Source organism: Diospyros lotus, chromosome 1 (genome assembly GCF_014633365.1).
Source record: "Diospyros lotus cultivar Yz01 chromosome 1, ASM1463336v1, whole genome shotgun sequence".
Classification (NCBI taxonomy): domain Eukaryota; kingdom Viridiplantae; phylum Streptophyta; class Magnoliopsida; order Ericales; family Ebenaceae; genus Diospyros; species Diospyros lotus.
In genome coordinates, this window is record NC_068338.1 from 50,320,201 (window position 1) to 50,334,836 (window position 14,636).

A 14,636-nucleotide genomic window follows, 5' to 3' on the forward strand; every position below is an offset into this window, starting at 1 on the left:
CTTACATGTGCTCGGGTCCTTTATATAGGATCCCACAATTACATTTCTGCCACCCAGCTTATTTACATAGGTACCCTCTTCTAGAGTTATCTAACTGCCTTCCCTAACTGCCACATGTGTATGCTAGGCCCACCCTTTACATGGTATATTCTACTTCTACATATTAGGACCGTGACAATTACACCCTGCATTACCAATTGTTAATTGATCAATTATGGGTAATCAAGGAAGGGGCCTCACAGAAGATGTACACCTCAGCAACTTGGGCTGCATTCTGCCAATAAGAAGACTTGAGTTTGAGTTCCATTAAGTTATGTATTAAAAGAAGATGGTGACAGGCTTAAAGACATGGTAAGGATTTATAATCACTAGTCATTGTATATGCTAGTGTTATTCTGTTCTGCCTGATTTTAAGGCATTTTATTTAATACAATTGTTTTCCCAATAACTCAATTCTCTACTCTCTCTCTCTCTCCCAATCTCTCCCAACCATAATTTTTTATGTTCACAAATATATGTGATGATATTGAGGAGGATGAACCCTAGACACTGGTCTTGGTTTGCATTTTTAGATTCTACCCTTGAGGATCTATTCTTCAACCCCAAGCATCCTGCGATGCTTCTCAGCATTTCCCCTAATCAGTGAAATATTTTATTTACAATAAGAAAAGAAGAGAACACGAAAGAAAGAAAAGATAGCAGAAAATTCAATATGTGGTATACCATATTTGACTTGTGAAAGCTTATGCATCTTGCCTATTTTGTTGTGGATTAAGAACACTGTGACAACTGCATTATTATTTTCTGTCTTCCATCTATTAGCCCTTTAAGATGTCTTATGCATTCACATTACCTGGTCAACTTTTATTGGTAACCTGATATGTGCTTATTCTTGGTATTTATTTGCAGCTATGCTGTTGTAAATGTGGAAATTAAAAATCAAGGGGAAGATGCTTTTAAACCAGATGTATATGGGGATGTGATAATAGTAGAGCGCAGGATTTCTGACACGACCAGTTCTACTGTCTTAAAGAATTGTCAAGGTTTGCTTGAGATCCTCTCTCGGATTTAATGTGAAATGTTGGCTTGAGAGTCTTGTGGGTTTTCTTGACTGTCTCAGTCTCCTGTACTTCCTCAGCTGCCTCAAGTCTTGGTGTTTTCTGTGGCCTCCTCGGCTTTTAGGGGAATGGTTGTGATTGCTGAGTTTTTTCTTTACAATTTCTCACATGAGCCCCTTAAATTTTTCCAACTTCATTGTGTCTAAAGCTTTCATACGCTGGGTTCCATATTTCTCTTTTGTGAGATGTTGTTGGAAATGATGGCTTAAGATTCCTAGGGATGCATATGGTACTTCATGTGTTGCAAGAGGATAATGGCAAGCAGGAGTGATTAACATCAATTTACAGATGTTTTCTGGTCTATCCCACTGATGAAGCCTGGATATGGGCAAGGGCGTGTGTTGCTAATCTATTCGTTCATGAGAGGCACTCAGACAGTTGAAATTATGTTTTAAAGGAAAGGAGATTTCAGCAAAAGGGTTGATATAATTGTTTCGGCTTAAGCTTGACATGCAATGTTTAACATTTTTAACTTATAAAAGGTTCAAGAAAAGTTGGTGTAGCGGTGTACCTAGAAAGAAAGTACACCTGATCTAATGTCCTGTTGTTTTGTGGTTCACCATTACTGTATGCATCAGATTTTATACTGGACTTTTCTTCTTCTTTCCTTTGTTTTTTTCTTTTCTTTCTCTTCATGTGCCCGGAGGTGAGCCTTGCTAGCAATAATAAAGTTGCTCCTTTGTGACTGGAGGGCCATGGGTTTGAGTTGTGGAAGCAATCTTTTTGTAAAGCAAGGTAAGGTTGTGTAGAAAGATTGTTCTCTCCTGACCCTTGCAAAGTGGGGAGCTATGTGCGTTGGGGACACCTTTTCTCTTCATGTGTCAATGATTTTGCAATGTTCTTTACTTTCTTGAACTTGACCATTGATTTTCTTTACGACCTAAAATATGGGGCTGTTGTAATTAAAATATTCTTGTTGCTAATGCAGCCAAAAAAAAAAAAAAATTCTTGTTGCTATAAAATCCCCCATGCACTTCAATTTCTTTTTAAAATTCTCAAATTTTCATGACTAGCTAAAGGCATTGAGATTCACTCTCTTTTCTTTTGCCGAGTTATTTGGCAGGAAGAAAGGTAGCTGGTCGCAAGGAGGATCTACGTGAGATTATAGAACATTTTAACGTAAGTTTTTTTTTTGCATAATAATTGTTTGCAGACTTCTGCTGTCCTTTTATTTGACTATAATAGGAACTACACTTGCGTGATTATATCTGTTTTTTGGGTAAATGACTTGGTGCATTGTTAGTTTAAATCCCGGGCTTTCAAACATAGTGCTTTACTGGTTCACTTGCCCACAAACATTGTTGAAACCCTCCTCTCACAAGTGTTTTGTACGATAATATTTGAGCTTGGAGCCCAGAAACACGCTTTACTTTTCACCTTAGTGTGGAGAATATTATTGTCTTAACTGATCTGAGAAAATACTCCATATCCTTTCATCTTGTATTCCTTTAAAAGAGGATAACAGAAAACTCTTCATCGAAATGAGGAAGAAGATAATAGAAAACTCTCCAGCAGATATAATACTTCCTTATTACTCAAAAGGTTCTTCTATTCCTTTATCTTCCCCCAAAGAATCCAACCAAGCCAAAATATGGCACGTACCTAGCCTCATTCTGCACTTAATGGTACAACGTATCAGAGATTATCTTAAAGAAAACCTAGACACTTCACAAACGGTAAAATTAGTATTCAGTGCTCTCTCGCAATTGTACAGAGAATAAGGTGGAAGACATCGCACAGGCAACAAAAAATAATCAAAATCTTGTCTCTTAATCATGTTGTCTGTTGATAAATTTTTTTTCATGGACCACTCAACAAATAAAAACTACAACTTATGGCGGAGCTCAGAACCTGACAGCCATGACCAAGTCCAACCATCTCCACCTCTACAACAACCTTGTCATCAAAATTTCATTTTTAATTGACAACAAGAGATAGAACAGAGAGAAATGGAGACACAGAGGATGGAGGGAAAATTCAGATCTCATTCTATTCAATTATGTGTCAGGTATATATATAACTGCTAGGTACAAGTTCTGTCAGCACCTAGGTACAAGTTCTATTAGTATCTATGTACAACACTAGCTGTATTCATAACATCATCAACTGATTTCACTGGGTATTTGCCATCTGGGAAGATTGTCAACACCATAAAATATTGTACTTCTCCAGACTCTTTGATAGGGAAGACCAATTGCATAATATCCATATTCCACCTCATCTGATACCCTGCTAATTCTTCCAAGACGAATAGCTCAAAGCTGGTGGCCGGTAAGCTGCTGCTGCATTATGCTGCTTTTGCTGTATTTGTTAATTACAAAAGACACTGGGTATATTCTTGGAAAACCACTCCTTAAAGTGGGATCCTCTGTCAAAACCTAAATGAGTTAACTTACTCTTGGTTCCAAAATGCCTCTGACCTTTATTCTGGGCACCTTTTATGATCACCAAAGCTTAATTTGCTTGCCGTTGTCCATCACCAAACTAATATGAGGAGCAAACCAGTTAAAACTCTTAAAAAAGCACTACCATGATACATCTGGTTTTGTAAAATCCTGCTCTCTTCACCAGAAAACCCCCAAATCATTTGTGCGGCAGAACTTCATTTAACAATTTCCTGGCTTCTAACTCCGAACCTACCTTGCCTAATGGGGGACCATGTAGAGGAAGTCTTTACAACTTCTTAAGCTCCTTGTCAGAGTTGCTCTAGTAACTTGAAATATTAGGCAAACTGCCTGAAGTACTCCAGTAACAGTAATTGTTGCAACTTTTGACAATTCATGCTGTTTTCAGCTGCCTATCCTTTTTTTTCATCTGCACTTGGATGACTTAGAAGTTGTGCTGCAGCCAATTCCTTGATAGACTGAAAATGTGCAGTTGCAAGGATTTGGGTTGTGAATGCTCTGCCACTGAGAAATTTTTGAACTTGATCAAGCAAAGGAAGAACTTTGATGATCAAACACAGAGCTTGCAGGAGTCTATTCCCATCTTCCATCTGTTGTTCCTGAAATGTATTTGATCTTCATGCCTTGGTCCTTGTCCACTTTATTGAAGAATAGATACAAATTGGTGCCATTTTTTATCTGCTGAAAAAGAAGAGATCACTTTTTCTGCACTTATGAAAGTTATCTTCCTTGTTCATGTAAATATTATCTGGCTTTCTTGACTGATAATAGAATTTCAAAATCATAATCTTAGACCATTCTGCATTCGGAAATTGGGTTTGTATTCAGACTTTTAACTCAGTCCAAGGACTTATGGCAGTCTAGGTCTCCCTCTCTCCCCTCCGTCTTTCCAGGACTTGGTCCTTGTCTACTTTATTCAAGAATAGATTCAAGATTCTGCATATTTTATCCGCTGAAAAAGAAGATGTCTTTCCACAACTGTGAAAGTTTTCGTCTTCTTTCATGTAAAGATTATCTGGCATTTTAAATCGACATAGAATTTCAAACTCATAAAAATCTTAAATCATTTTGTATTTAAATTTTTAACTCCATCCAAGGATTCATGGCTCTACCCCCCCACCACACACACACACACACACACATCCTACCAACAGAGAAACAATAAAGGATATGCACTTACATTAATGTAGCCATCTCTCTCTCTCTCTCTCTCTCTCATAGATGTGTCTATTGGTTCCAATCTTAACATCTGTTTCTTCTTGGATATTTCTATTTATTTGAACTTGAAACCTTGCACTGAATAATGGAATTTTCTCAAGATGTTAGGCTTTATATTGTGCAGATTGATGTTGAGAATCCATGTGTCATAATGACTCAAGATAAAAGCAGAGAATTTTTGCATTCTGGTAATGACAAAGATAAATTCAAGGTGAGACATTTGTGGTTTCAGTACTTTTGTTTAATGATTTCATGAATAAACCTGGGAGGCTAATATGTGAAAGCTTAGGACCAACTTTCTTCCGTGCTTAGAACTATTCGAACTTTTGTACAGGCTTTTTGTTCTTGTGTTTTTCCTCCTCTGTTGTTTTGGATAAGGGGTTCTTTCTTTGTGCTTTACTGATAATGTATTATCAGTTCTTTTTCAAGGCAACACTTCTCTATCAAGTGGATGAGCTTTTGAAGAGTATTAAGAGTCAACTGGTTGATGCAAATCAACTGGTTGATGAGCTGGAATCCTTAATACGACCGATACAGAAGGAACTCAATGAGTTGCAAATGAAGATTAAAAGTATGGAGCATGTAGAAGAAATATCTCAGCAGGTACAACTATTAAAGAAGAAACTTGCGTGGTCATGGGTATATGACACGGACAGGCAGCTCCAGGAGCACAGGGTAAAGATTGAGACACTGAAAAGCCGTATACCTAAATGCCAAGCGAAGATTGATCGACAAATTGTGAGTAATAGGCATCTGAGCAATGCTAAGATTTGTCTTTATAATTTGACATTTGACTGACAGGTGTTTGTCTCAATGTGTTATGTTTCCTGTTTAGTTGTTTTCCTATAAGAATATTGTTGTAAGAGTGATATGAATTCTAGACAATATAATTGGCTGTTGACAATGAGCTGGCTCAGGCTTACTTCTGCGGGGTCTGCCTTTCATTGAATTGAATTTTAGTCAGGGTCTCATTTCATTCCATCTATGCTAAGTGTACTAGTTCTTGTATTCAACGTAAAGTCAACTCTTTCATCCCCTATTGCTCCAGCACCTAAGGAATGAGATTAGCTTGAGTATGCACCTGATTGACTCTTAGTTACTGAAATTGCTGATGAATGATCTTCCTTATTTTAGGATGCAACTCGTATTCATCCTTCACGGCTTGAAGCCGGATAGCTGAAGCTTAAGGGCTCTCAGAATTCCCTTTCAAGCTTTCCGAGTCACCCTAACGTAACGGCTAACAGAACTTGGCTAACTTCGATCAATTCCATGGCTTTCCCTCCTTGTGAGAGTTTCAGGAATGCAAGTCATCAATTATTTCCTTCTATTCTAGGCTTTAGGCCTGAAAGCCAAACAATAAGAATTGGCTCTGAACGGAAGGAATTTAGGAATGCTACGACTGGGGAAACCTGCCTAGCAAAGCCAAGTGTGGAAAGACTACCTAAATAAGACTCCTTTTCGGTTGCTGCTCATAGTTTTGACCGAGGGAGGGTTCTAATGTCTAGAGAAGTCTTGAAAAAAGACTAGTAGGTGGAGGCTTTTGCAACCAAGGGTTCTGGAATGGGACATGGCAGATCGCTATTGCAGGATTGTTTCAGTTGTTAGTTACGATAGTTGTTTGATTCAGTTGGCAGTTATTGGTTGTTAGTTGGTTAATGGGCTGTTTCCTGGTAGTTAGAGATAGTTGGAGAGATGGTCAGAGAATTCCCTTCAAAAGAGAACTCTCCTCTCTCCTGTAGAAGGTTCTGTATTCTATCTTCAAGGATATCAGAGAACAAGTTTCAGTTTTCAAGGGGTTTCAAGACTAGAAGCTTCTGTTCCACACCTAACTAACAGGATTGACCTTATTCAGGAGCTTGAATGGACTTTGCAGGAAGCTCAGAATAGAGTGAAGAATTGGGATGATTACATAGAAGGGAATTGCATTTCAACAGAGGAGATTGGGTATGGCTAAAGACAACCCCATAGACATAAACAGTCTCAGAGGTGGCAAAAATTGTGCAAATGATTCTATGGACCTTAGAAAATTCTACAGCAAATCGTGGTTGTTGCTTGCTAGTTGGAATTTTCAGAAAACAGTAGAATGCAACTTATTTTCTACAATTCCCAACTCAAGCCTTATAAAGGGACTAATCAACAAGCAATTTTCATTCCTCTTCCATTGATAAGTGAATAATAAACCAGTTGTAACACCCTTAGCCATCCTTGAAAACAGGATATTGGTGACAAATTAAGTATTGGTGCAGTTGGAGGGTTTGCCCGTTGAAGAAGCTACTTGGATGGAATACCAACAATTTATTCAAATTTTATCCTAATTTACCCCTTGAGGACAAGGTACATTTTAAAGGGCAGGGCAATGAGATGAATAGCTAAAATTATTATAGCTGTTGACAACTGGAATAGGACATGTGGCAGTTAGCTATTGCTGATTGCTTCAGTTGTTGATTACAGCAATTCTTTGATTCAGTTGGTAGTTATTGGTTGTTTGGTTAGTGGGCTGTTAGCTGGTAGGTAGAGATAGTTGGAGAATTCCTTCAAATAGAGATATTTTTTTCCCCCTTTAAAAGCTATTGTATTCTCTTCAGTGATATCAGAGATCCGCTCCACACTCCCTTCTCCCCCTCCTCATTTTCCAGGGCTGTTAACCGGCCAACAGAGAGTTTTTCTTGATAGAACCTTAAACTTTTGAAGGTTCAGTCATAGAGCCCAATCAGTAAATTAGTTAATTTCACTTCTAGTCTCTAAGCATATACTCCTTGTGCTGAAGTAGCTTAAGATTTTTTTTTTAACATGTCCATTTGATAATTGGTATCCTATTGCCAATGATGACTGGCTTTGCCTTAATTATCTGGGTATGGACTAAGTACCTTTATGAATCTGTATTTGCATTGTAGAGGTTGGTTGGGTGTGTTTTTCCTGTCCTCTTTGTTTTAGTAGGCTGGTAGGGAGAGTGAGGAGAGGTGGGATTTTGGGAACTGTTGTAGTAGGGAAATGGGAGAGTTGTTGCCAACAATGCCATGTGCCCATGGTGAAATATTTGGGAGGAACATACATTGATTTGGAGGAGTGAGAATGCTAGTTATAGTTTATCCATTGAGCTCACTATTTTGGATTTTGGGAGTTTTTTCTCTTCAATGAAGATTCAATGCTTTTTTATCCGTAAACATGTGAAGCATAAACCTGATATAGGTAGATGTTAAGTATATTCTGAGGAGGTTGGATGGATGTGCCGGTTTGTTTCTTTTCTGTTCTGGCAATGCTTTTTCTCACAGTAAGTAAGCCCTCTCTTCTGTGTATACCTAGCATGTAGTAGCAAGGCACACTTGACCTTTTAATGGAGTCTTCAAAGAGCTTAGTGATAGAACTCCCTCATTTTTTATTGTATTCCACAGTATGACAGTAGGAATTTTCTCTATTACAGTGAATTACAGTAGCAAAACTGAAACAATTACACCCCAAGGAAAAAATATGCTAATTGGCCAATTCAAGAAGGCCTCTTCTCTCCCCGACAATCTCCAAATTTTCCACACCCTCTCTCTCTCCTCCTCCCTCCCCTTTTATACCTATTGCTCATTCCGTTTCAGCCACGTGAATGAATATTCCTCTTTAACCAACTTCTCTTTTGCCCCTGAATCAATTTCCTTAGTTGCCCCTATTGTTCTCCTCCTTTTACGCCTTTGATAGGTGTGACTAACGGGAGTCCTAACAATACTCCCACCCACAAGTTTCACCTTGTTCTCTAGGTGAAATTTAGGAAACTGATGCAGAATCTAATGATAGGGTTCCCAGGTGGCTTCTAGGGATGGCAACTGCTTCTATTGTATAAGAACCTTAAGGCTCCGTAGATTCTTTCCCCTGCTTGGCCTTACACCTAGCCGAAATTCTGGTTTCACCTTCATTTCCCACTCAGCTGTAACTGGTTGGGAAATTCAGTCGTTTCCCACACTGCTCCTTCCACTTTGTGAAGCTGGGAGACATGGAATACAAGGTGGATTGCACAAGAAGGTGGTAGAGACAGCTTGTAGGCCACCTTTCTGATCCTTTTCTCCACTGCAAAAGGCCCGTAAAACTTAGGTGATAGCTTCTCATTCACCCAAGTAGCCAATGTCTTCTGCCTGTAGGGGCGAATTTTAACATAAACCAGATCACCCACCTTGAATTTCACATCCCTCCTTTTATCTACTGTTTCCTTCATCATTGCTTGTGCCCGCAATGGTTGGGACTACAATTCTTCCAAAAACAAAATCCCGCTCTAACAATTGCTGTTCAATTATCGAAACAACAATGGTGCCCTTCTCGAACCTGAATAGTGGGGGAGGTTCACGCCCATAGACTATCTAGAACGGAGTCAATCTAGAAGAGACATGGAAGGAAGTGTTATACCAATATTCCGCCCATGGTAGCCAGCTGTACCATGCCTTAGGCTTGAAGGAGGAGAAGCAGCGAAGGTACGTCTCCAATGTGCGATTTAAGACCTCTGTTTGGCGATCGGACTGAGGATGGTAGGATGTGCTTCTATTCAATTGAGTGCCTTGCAGCCTGAATAATTCTTCCCAAAAATAGCTAACAAAAATTCTATCTCTATCAGAAACAATAGAATTTGGAACCCCATGTAACTGTACAATCTCCTTCACAAAAATCCCACAACACTTGTTGTTGTAAATGGGTGTCTTAAGGCAATAGAATGTCTGTATTTACTTAGTTGACCCACTACCACCAAGATAGTATCCATCCCTACCGACTTGGGTAACCCTTTGATGAAATCCATAGACACATCTTCCCAAACTTAACTAGGAATTGGAAGTGGCTGTAGCAACCCACCGGGTGATAGAACCTCATTTATTCTGCTGGCACACATGGCATTGCTGGACATATTGCTGAATGTCCTGCTTCATCCCCACCCAATGCACATTGGCGGCTATCCTCTTATAAGTCTTGAGAAACCTGGAATGACCCCCAACTGGTCCATCATGCCTTTCCTTCAACATTAACGGAATTAAAGCAGACCCTTTAGGAAGATACAACTTGCTTTTGAATAGCAAATGGCCATCCACCAATGCAAAGTTGGGTTTGCTAGAAGGATTCATTTGTACTTCTCTAACAATTTGCTGGAGTGGCTCATCTCCTTCTGCCTCCTTTTTTAGTTGGTCTAGCTATAATATTCGGGGAATGGAGAGGGCTATTAACGTGGTAGGGGAATGGAGGCGTGAGAGAGCATCAGCTGCTCAGTTTTCCAATCCAGGATGATATTGAATCTCAAAATCGTGCCCCATCATCTTCATGACCCATTTTTTACACTTTGGATTGACCACCCGTTGCTCCATAAGAAATTTAAGGCTTCGTTGATCTGTCTTAATAACAAACTTACGCCAGAGAAGATAATGTCGCCGCTTCCTCACTGCAAATACTATTGCTATCAGTTCCTTGTCATACACTGACCTATTTTGACCAGTGGAATTTAGGGAGTGATTGAAAAGGCAATTGGTCGCTGTTCCTACATCAAGATTGCCCCTAATCCATGCCCAGGCGCATCGGTCTCAACAATGAATTCCCTCAAAAAATCTGGCAAAGCCAACACTGGCAGATCGGTCATCACCTTTTTAAGGGATTGAAAAGCCTGCTCCGCTAATTCATCTAAAAAGAAATTACCCTTCTGGAGGCGATCTGTCAATGGCCATGCCACTTTTTGTAATCCTTCACAAATCTCCGATAATACCCTGTAAGGTCCAAGAACCCTTAAAGTCACGCAAGAATTTAGGGCTGGGCCACTCCATATCCACCTTAACTTTAGAGCTATCCGCAACCACCCTTTCTTGAGAAATGATGTGCCCCAAATACTCAATCTCTCGCAGCCCAAACTGACACTTCTCCGCATTAGCATATAGTCGGTGAACTGCTAGGAGCCCCAACACACACCTCAAATGTTCCCTGTGTTTGGCCCTGTCCTTACTGTAAACCAAAATGTCATAAAAAAACACCAAAATGAAGTGCCTCAAATGCTCCTTAAAGAGCTCATTCATCAAAGATTGGAACGTGGCGGGGGCATTTGTTAACCCAAATGGCATAACCAAAAATTCATAATTTCCTCGTGTGCAAAAAATAGTCTTAGGAATGTCATTAGGTGCTATTCGTATATGATGATACCTCGATTTCAAGTCCAACTTGGAGAAAACAACAGCCCCATTCAATTCATCCAATAATTCTTCAATAATTGGAATTGGAAATCTATCGGGAATTATTACATTGTTTAAAACTCTATAGTCAACGCAACGCAAAATCTCCAACCTCCATCCTTCTTCTTGACTAGCAACACTGGGCTGGAAAAGGGACTCACACTCGACTTGATAAGCCTTGCTGCCAACATCTCTCGAACCAGCCTCTTAATCTCATTTTTCTGAAGGTGGGGGGTATCGGTAAGGATGTACATTCACCGGAGGCACTCTTGGTTGCAATGTAATCACGTGGTCCTGCCTCTGGTGTGGGGGAAGCCCACATGACTCCTCAAATACATGCTCAAACTCTGCTAGTAGCTCCTGCAAGCTGCCAGGGACTGCCCCTCCCGCTTCCTTTTCCTTGGCAGTTAAACTCTGCAACTCCAACAACACCCCTTCTCCATTCTCTTTAAACACCTTTATCATCGACTTCAACGCTACCAAGGTTTTACTGAGGCTGGGATCCCCATGCAGTGTTATGGTAGCTCCCCCTACTCTAAACTTCATAACTAATGAGACCCAATCCATTTGTGTCTCCTTGAGTGTGGCCAACCACTTCATTCTGAGGATTATGTCTAAGCTTCCCAACTCCAATGTGATGCGGTCACCAATCAAAACCTGGCCCAAAGCTGACCCGATCACGCCGGAATAATATTTTAATATTTTTTAAGTTTTATAATTCTACTTGATTTAGGATTCAATTTCATGTTTCTACTTGATTTAAGATTCTATTTCATGTTGGATTAGGATTTTATTTTTATTAGGATTCTAGTTGGATTTTGTTTACAAATATTAGATGGATTTGGATTAGTCAAATACTATAAATATGCCTAGCATCTAGAGTTTGTAATCAAGTTTTTCTCAATTAAATTTCAGCAACCAATTTGGGTTTTCTTAGCAAAAAAGTCTTGTTTTTGCATCTTCTTGAAAGCTAAGCTTCGGCTATTGAAGTTTGTTCTTTCAAAGGTTTATTTTGGTGTGTTTTCTTCACACTCGCGCTACACTCTGCGTTAGGTGGTAGCGGTTAATTAACCAATCAGATGGCTAATCTTGAAGGTAACGGTAGCAACTAGCCTCGTGACGGTGATCGGGGGTTGTTCGCAGTTTGGAGAGCAATCGAAGAACAGCGGGAAGTAACTCGTACTATCTAATAGCGATTGGAGCAAATTAGCAACCAATTGGGTACCTTACTACGAGTTGATAATGACAGGAACCTGAATAATGGGGTGAATCAAGCCGGAGCGAGAAGACCACCCATTAATCATGTCCTTGTTAATCCTAGAAGACCAGTGATTGAAGATATTGATGAAGATGATGATTTTGGTCGAGCAATAGCTAACCTTGGTGGTAGAGGGGTTAGGAGGAATGCGCATTAGCACAACCACTGGGGTAACGATGAGTATAAACTAAAAGTTGATATTCCTACCTTTAGTGGAGATCTTGATATTAAGGGGTTCTTGGATTGAATCACTGAGGTTGACCGTTTTTTCGAATACATGGAGATCCTAGATGAACGACAAGTAAAGTTAGTGGCTTACAGATTGAAGGGCGATGCATCCGTTTGGTGGGAGCGATTAAGAGAGACGAGATTGAGGGAAGACCGACAACCAGTTTAGACATGGAGACGAATGAAGCAGCTGTTAAGAGGTAGGTTTTTGCCCCCTGACTATGAACAATATATGTTTGAAGCTTATCAAAGATGTGCACAGGGAATGAAGAGTGTGAATGAATATATCTCTGAGTTTTTGCGATTGGTAGAGAGAAACCAATTGTTAGAAAGTGACAATCAACAAGCAGCTTGTTACTTGAATGGATTGAAGCCTGTTATTTGTGACAAAATTGGGGTTTAGATGGTTCTGAGTGTGCAAGAAACAAGGAACTTAACTTTAAAGGTTGTGTTAATGTTGAGTGAGAGAGCTCGTAATGACAATTATCGTCGGTATAGTGAGAATGAAAATAAACAAGCAGCTTTTGATAAAGGCAAGTCGGTTCAGGGAACGCAACCCTCCAATTCACCCCATATAGCCAACCCTAATAAGGTTACAACGGGGGAAAACATTCGAGGTACTACTTCTAATCTTCCAAAATCCCCTAATCCTTATGCAAAGCCTATTCTTTTAAAATGTTTCAAGTGCAATGAGGTTGGACATCGATCTAGTGATTGCCCAAGGAGGAAAACAGTTAACATTGTAGAAAGGGAAGAGGAAGATGTTGCTGAAGAGGAAGTATATTGCGGGCCTGATGGTGAGGATGACTGTAATACCTTGGGAGCCCAGAGGAGAATAGTATATATCGAGGATAGGTAAGGAAAAAAACAACACCAGCTAGATACCTTTTGAACTGAATGTTGGCAAAGAACTCCCAAGTTAAGCGTGCTTGACTTGGGGTAATCCAAGGATGGGTGACCTCCTGGAAAGTTTGCGTAGGCCTATCAGGGTAAGTTGTCCCGGACCTTCCTATCGCTCGATGCGGGATGTTACAGGTGGTATTAGAGCCGACCCTTGGTGAAGGCGGTCCGAAGAGGGCGGGGAGTGGTGCTGGGGCTCGAGGGCCTGTACAAGGAGCGACTTCTGGCAGGCTTCTAGGATGGCAGCCCCCAAGGGGAGAAGATATAGGACCAGTTGTAAGGTCGTATGACGAGGACGTCATGTGCTCAAGGGGGGGAGAATGTAATACCTCGAGAGCCCATAGGAGAATAGTATATATCGAGAATAGATAAGGAAGGAAACAACACCAGCTGAATACCTTTTGGGTTGAATGTTGGCAAAAAACTCCCAAGTTAAGCGTGCTTGACTTGGGGTAATCCAAGGATGGGTGACCCCCCTGAGAAGTTCGCGTAGGCCCATCAAGGTAAGTTGTCCCGGATCTTCCTATCGCTCGATGCGGGATGTTACAATGACGAAGAAGATTATGGACATGAGGAATATACCTTTGTAGTGAGGAAGTTAAGGCTATCTCAAAAGAATAAAGATATTACTCAACGGCATAAGCTTTTTCGCACGAGGTGTACGGTGAAAGGAAAAATCTTTGAGTTGATTATTGATAGTGGAAGTTAGGAGAACATTATAGGAAGAGACGTGGTGGCAAAGATGCAGTTAACTCCTGAAAAACATCCAAGCCCTTACATGATTGGATGAATCAAAGAAGTTGGTGGCATACATGTGGATGAATGTTGCAAGGTGCCTTTCTCTGTTGGTAAGTACTCTGATGAAGTCTATTGTGATATTGTTGATATGAATGCTTGCCATATTTTATTTGGGAGGCCTTGGCAATTTGATGTGGATGCTAAGTACTCGGGTAGGAAGAACACATATCAGCTTGAGAAAGAAGGTGTGCGTTATACTTTGTTACTCATAGTGGAAAAGAACTAAACCAAAGCTTCTGAAGTGGAGGGGTGAAATTTTCTTACCATTACACATAAGCACACTGAGTTTGTGAGGGAGTATAAAGATACTCGAGAGGTTCACTTATTGGTTATCAAGGGAGAGAGCATGAGTGAGCCACTGAAGGTGAATCAAATTCTAGTGGAGGTGCAGGGATTGTTGGAGGAATTTCTTGATGTGGTTCCTGAGGAGTTGCCTAATGAGCTACCTCCTATGAGGGATATTCAACACCACATTGACTTGCTTTCTGGTTCTAGCTTGCCTAATCTACCACACTACATGATGAGTCCTAGGGAGAAT

The 14,636-nt window shown here is 40.3% G+C and overlaps 1 protein-coding gene across 2 annotated transcripts in view; it reads left to right on the forward strand.

Annotated features, from left to right (window-relative positions):
- LOC127789285 (structural maintenance of chromosomes protein 6B-like) overlaps positions 1-14,636 on the forward strand; it is a 68,208-nt gene that overhangs the window by 14,142 nt on the left and 39,430 nt on the right. For both annotated transcript variants that reach the window (XM_052318160.1, XM_052318168.1), the window contains exons 3-6: positions 910-1,043; positions 2,182-2,237; positions 4,866-4,952; positions 5,159-5,479. In XM_052318160.1, coding sequence (XP_052174120.1) covers positions 910-1,043; positions 2,182-2,237; positions 4,866-4,952; positions 5,159-5,479 — 598 coding nt within the window. The remainder of the gene's footprint in view (positions 1-909; positions 1,044-2,181; positions 2,238-4,865; positions 4,953-5,158; positions 5,480-14,636) is intronic.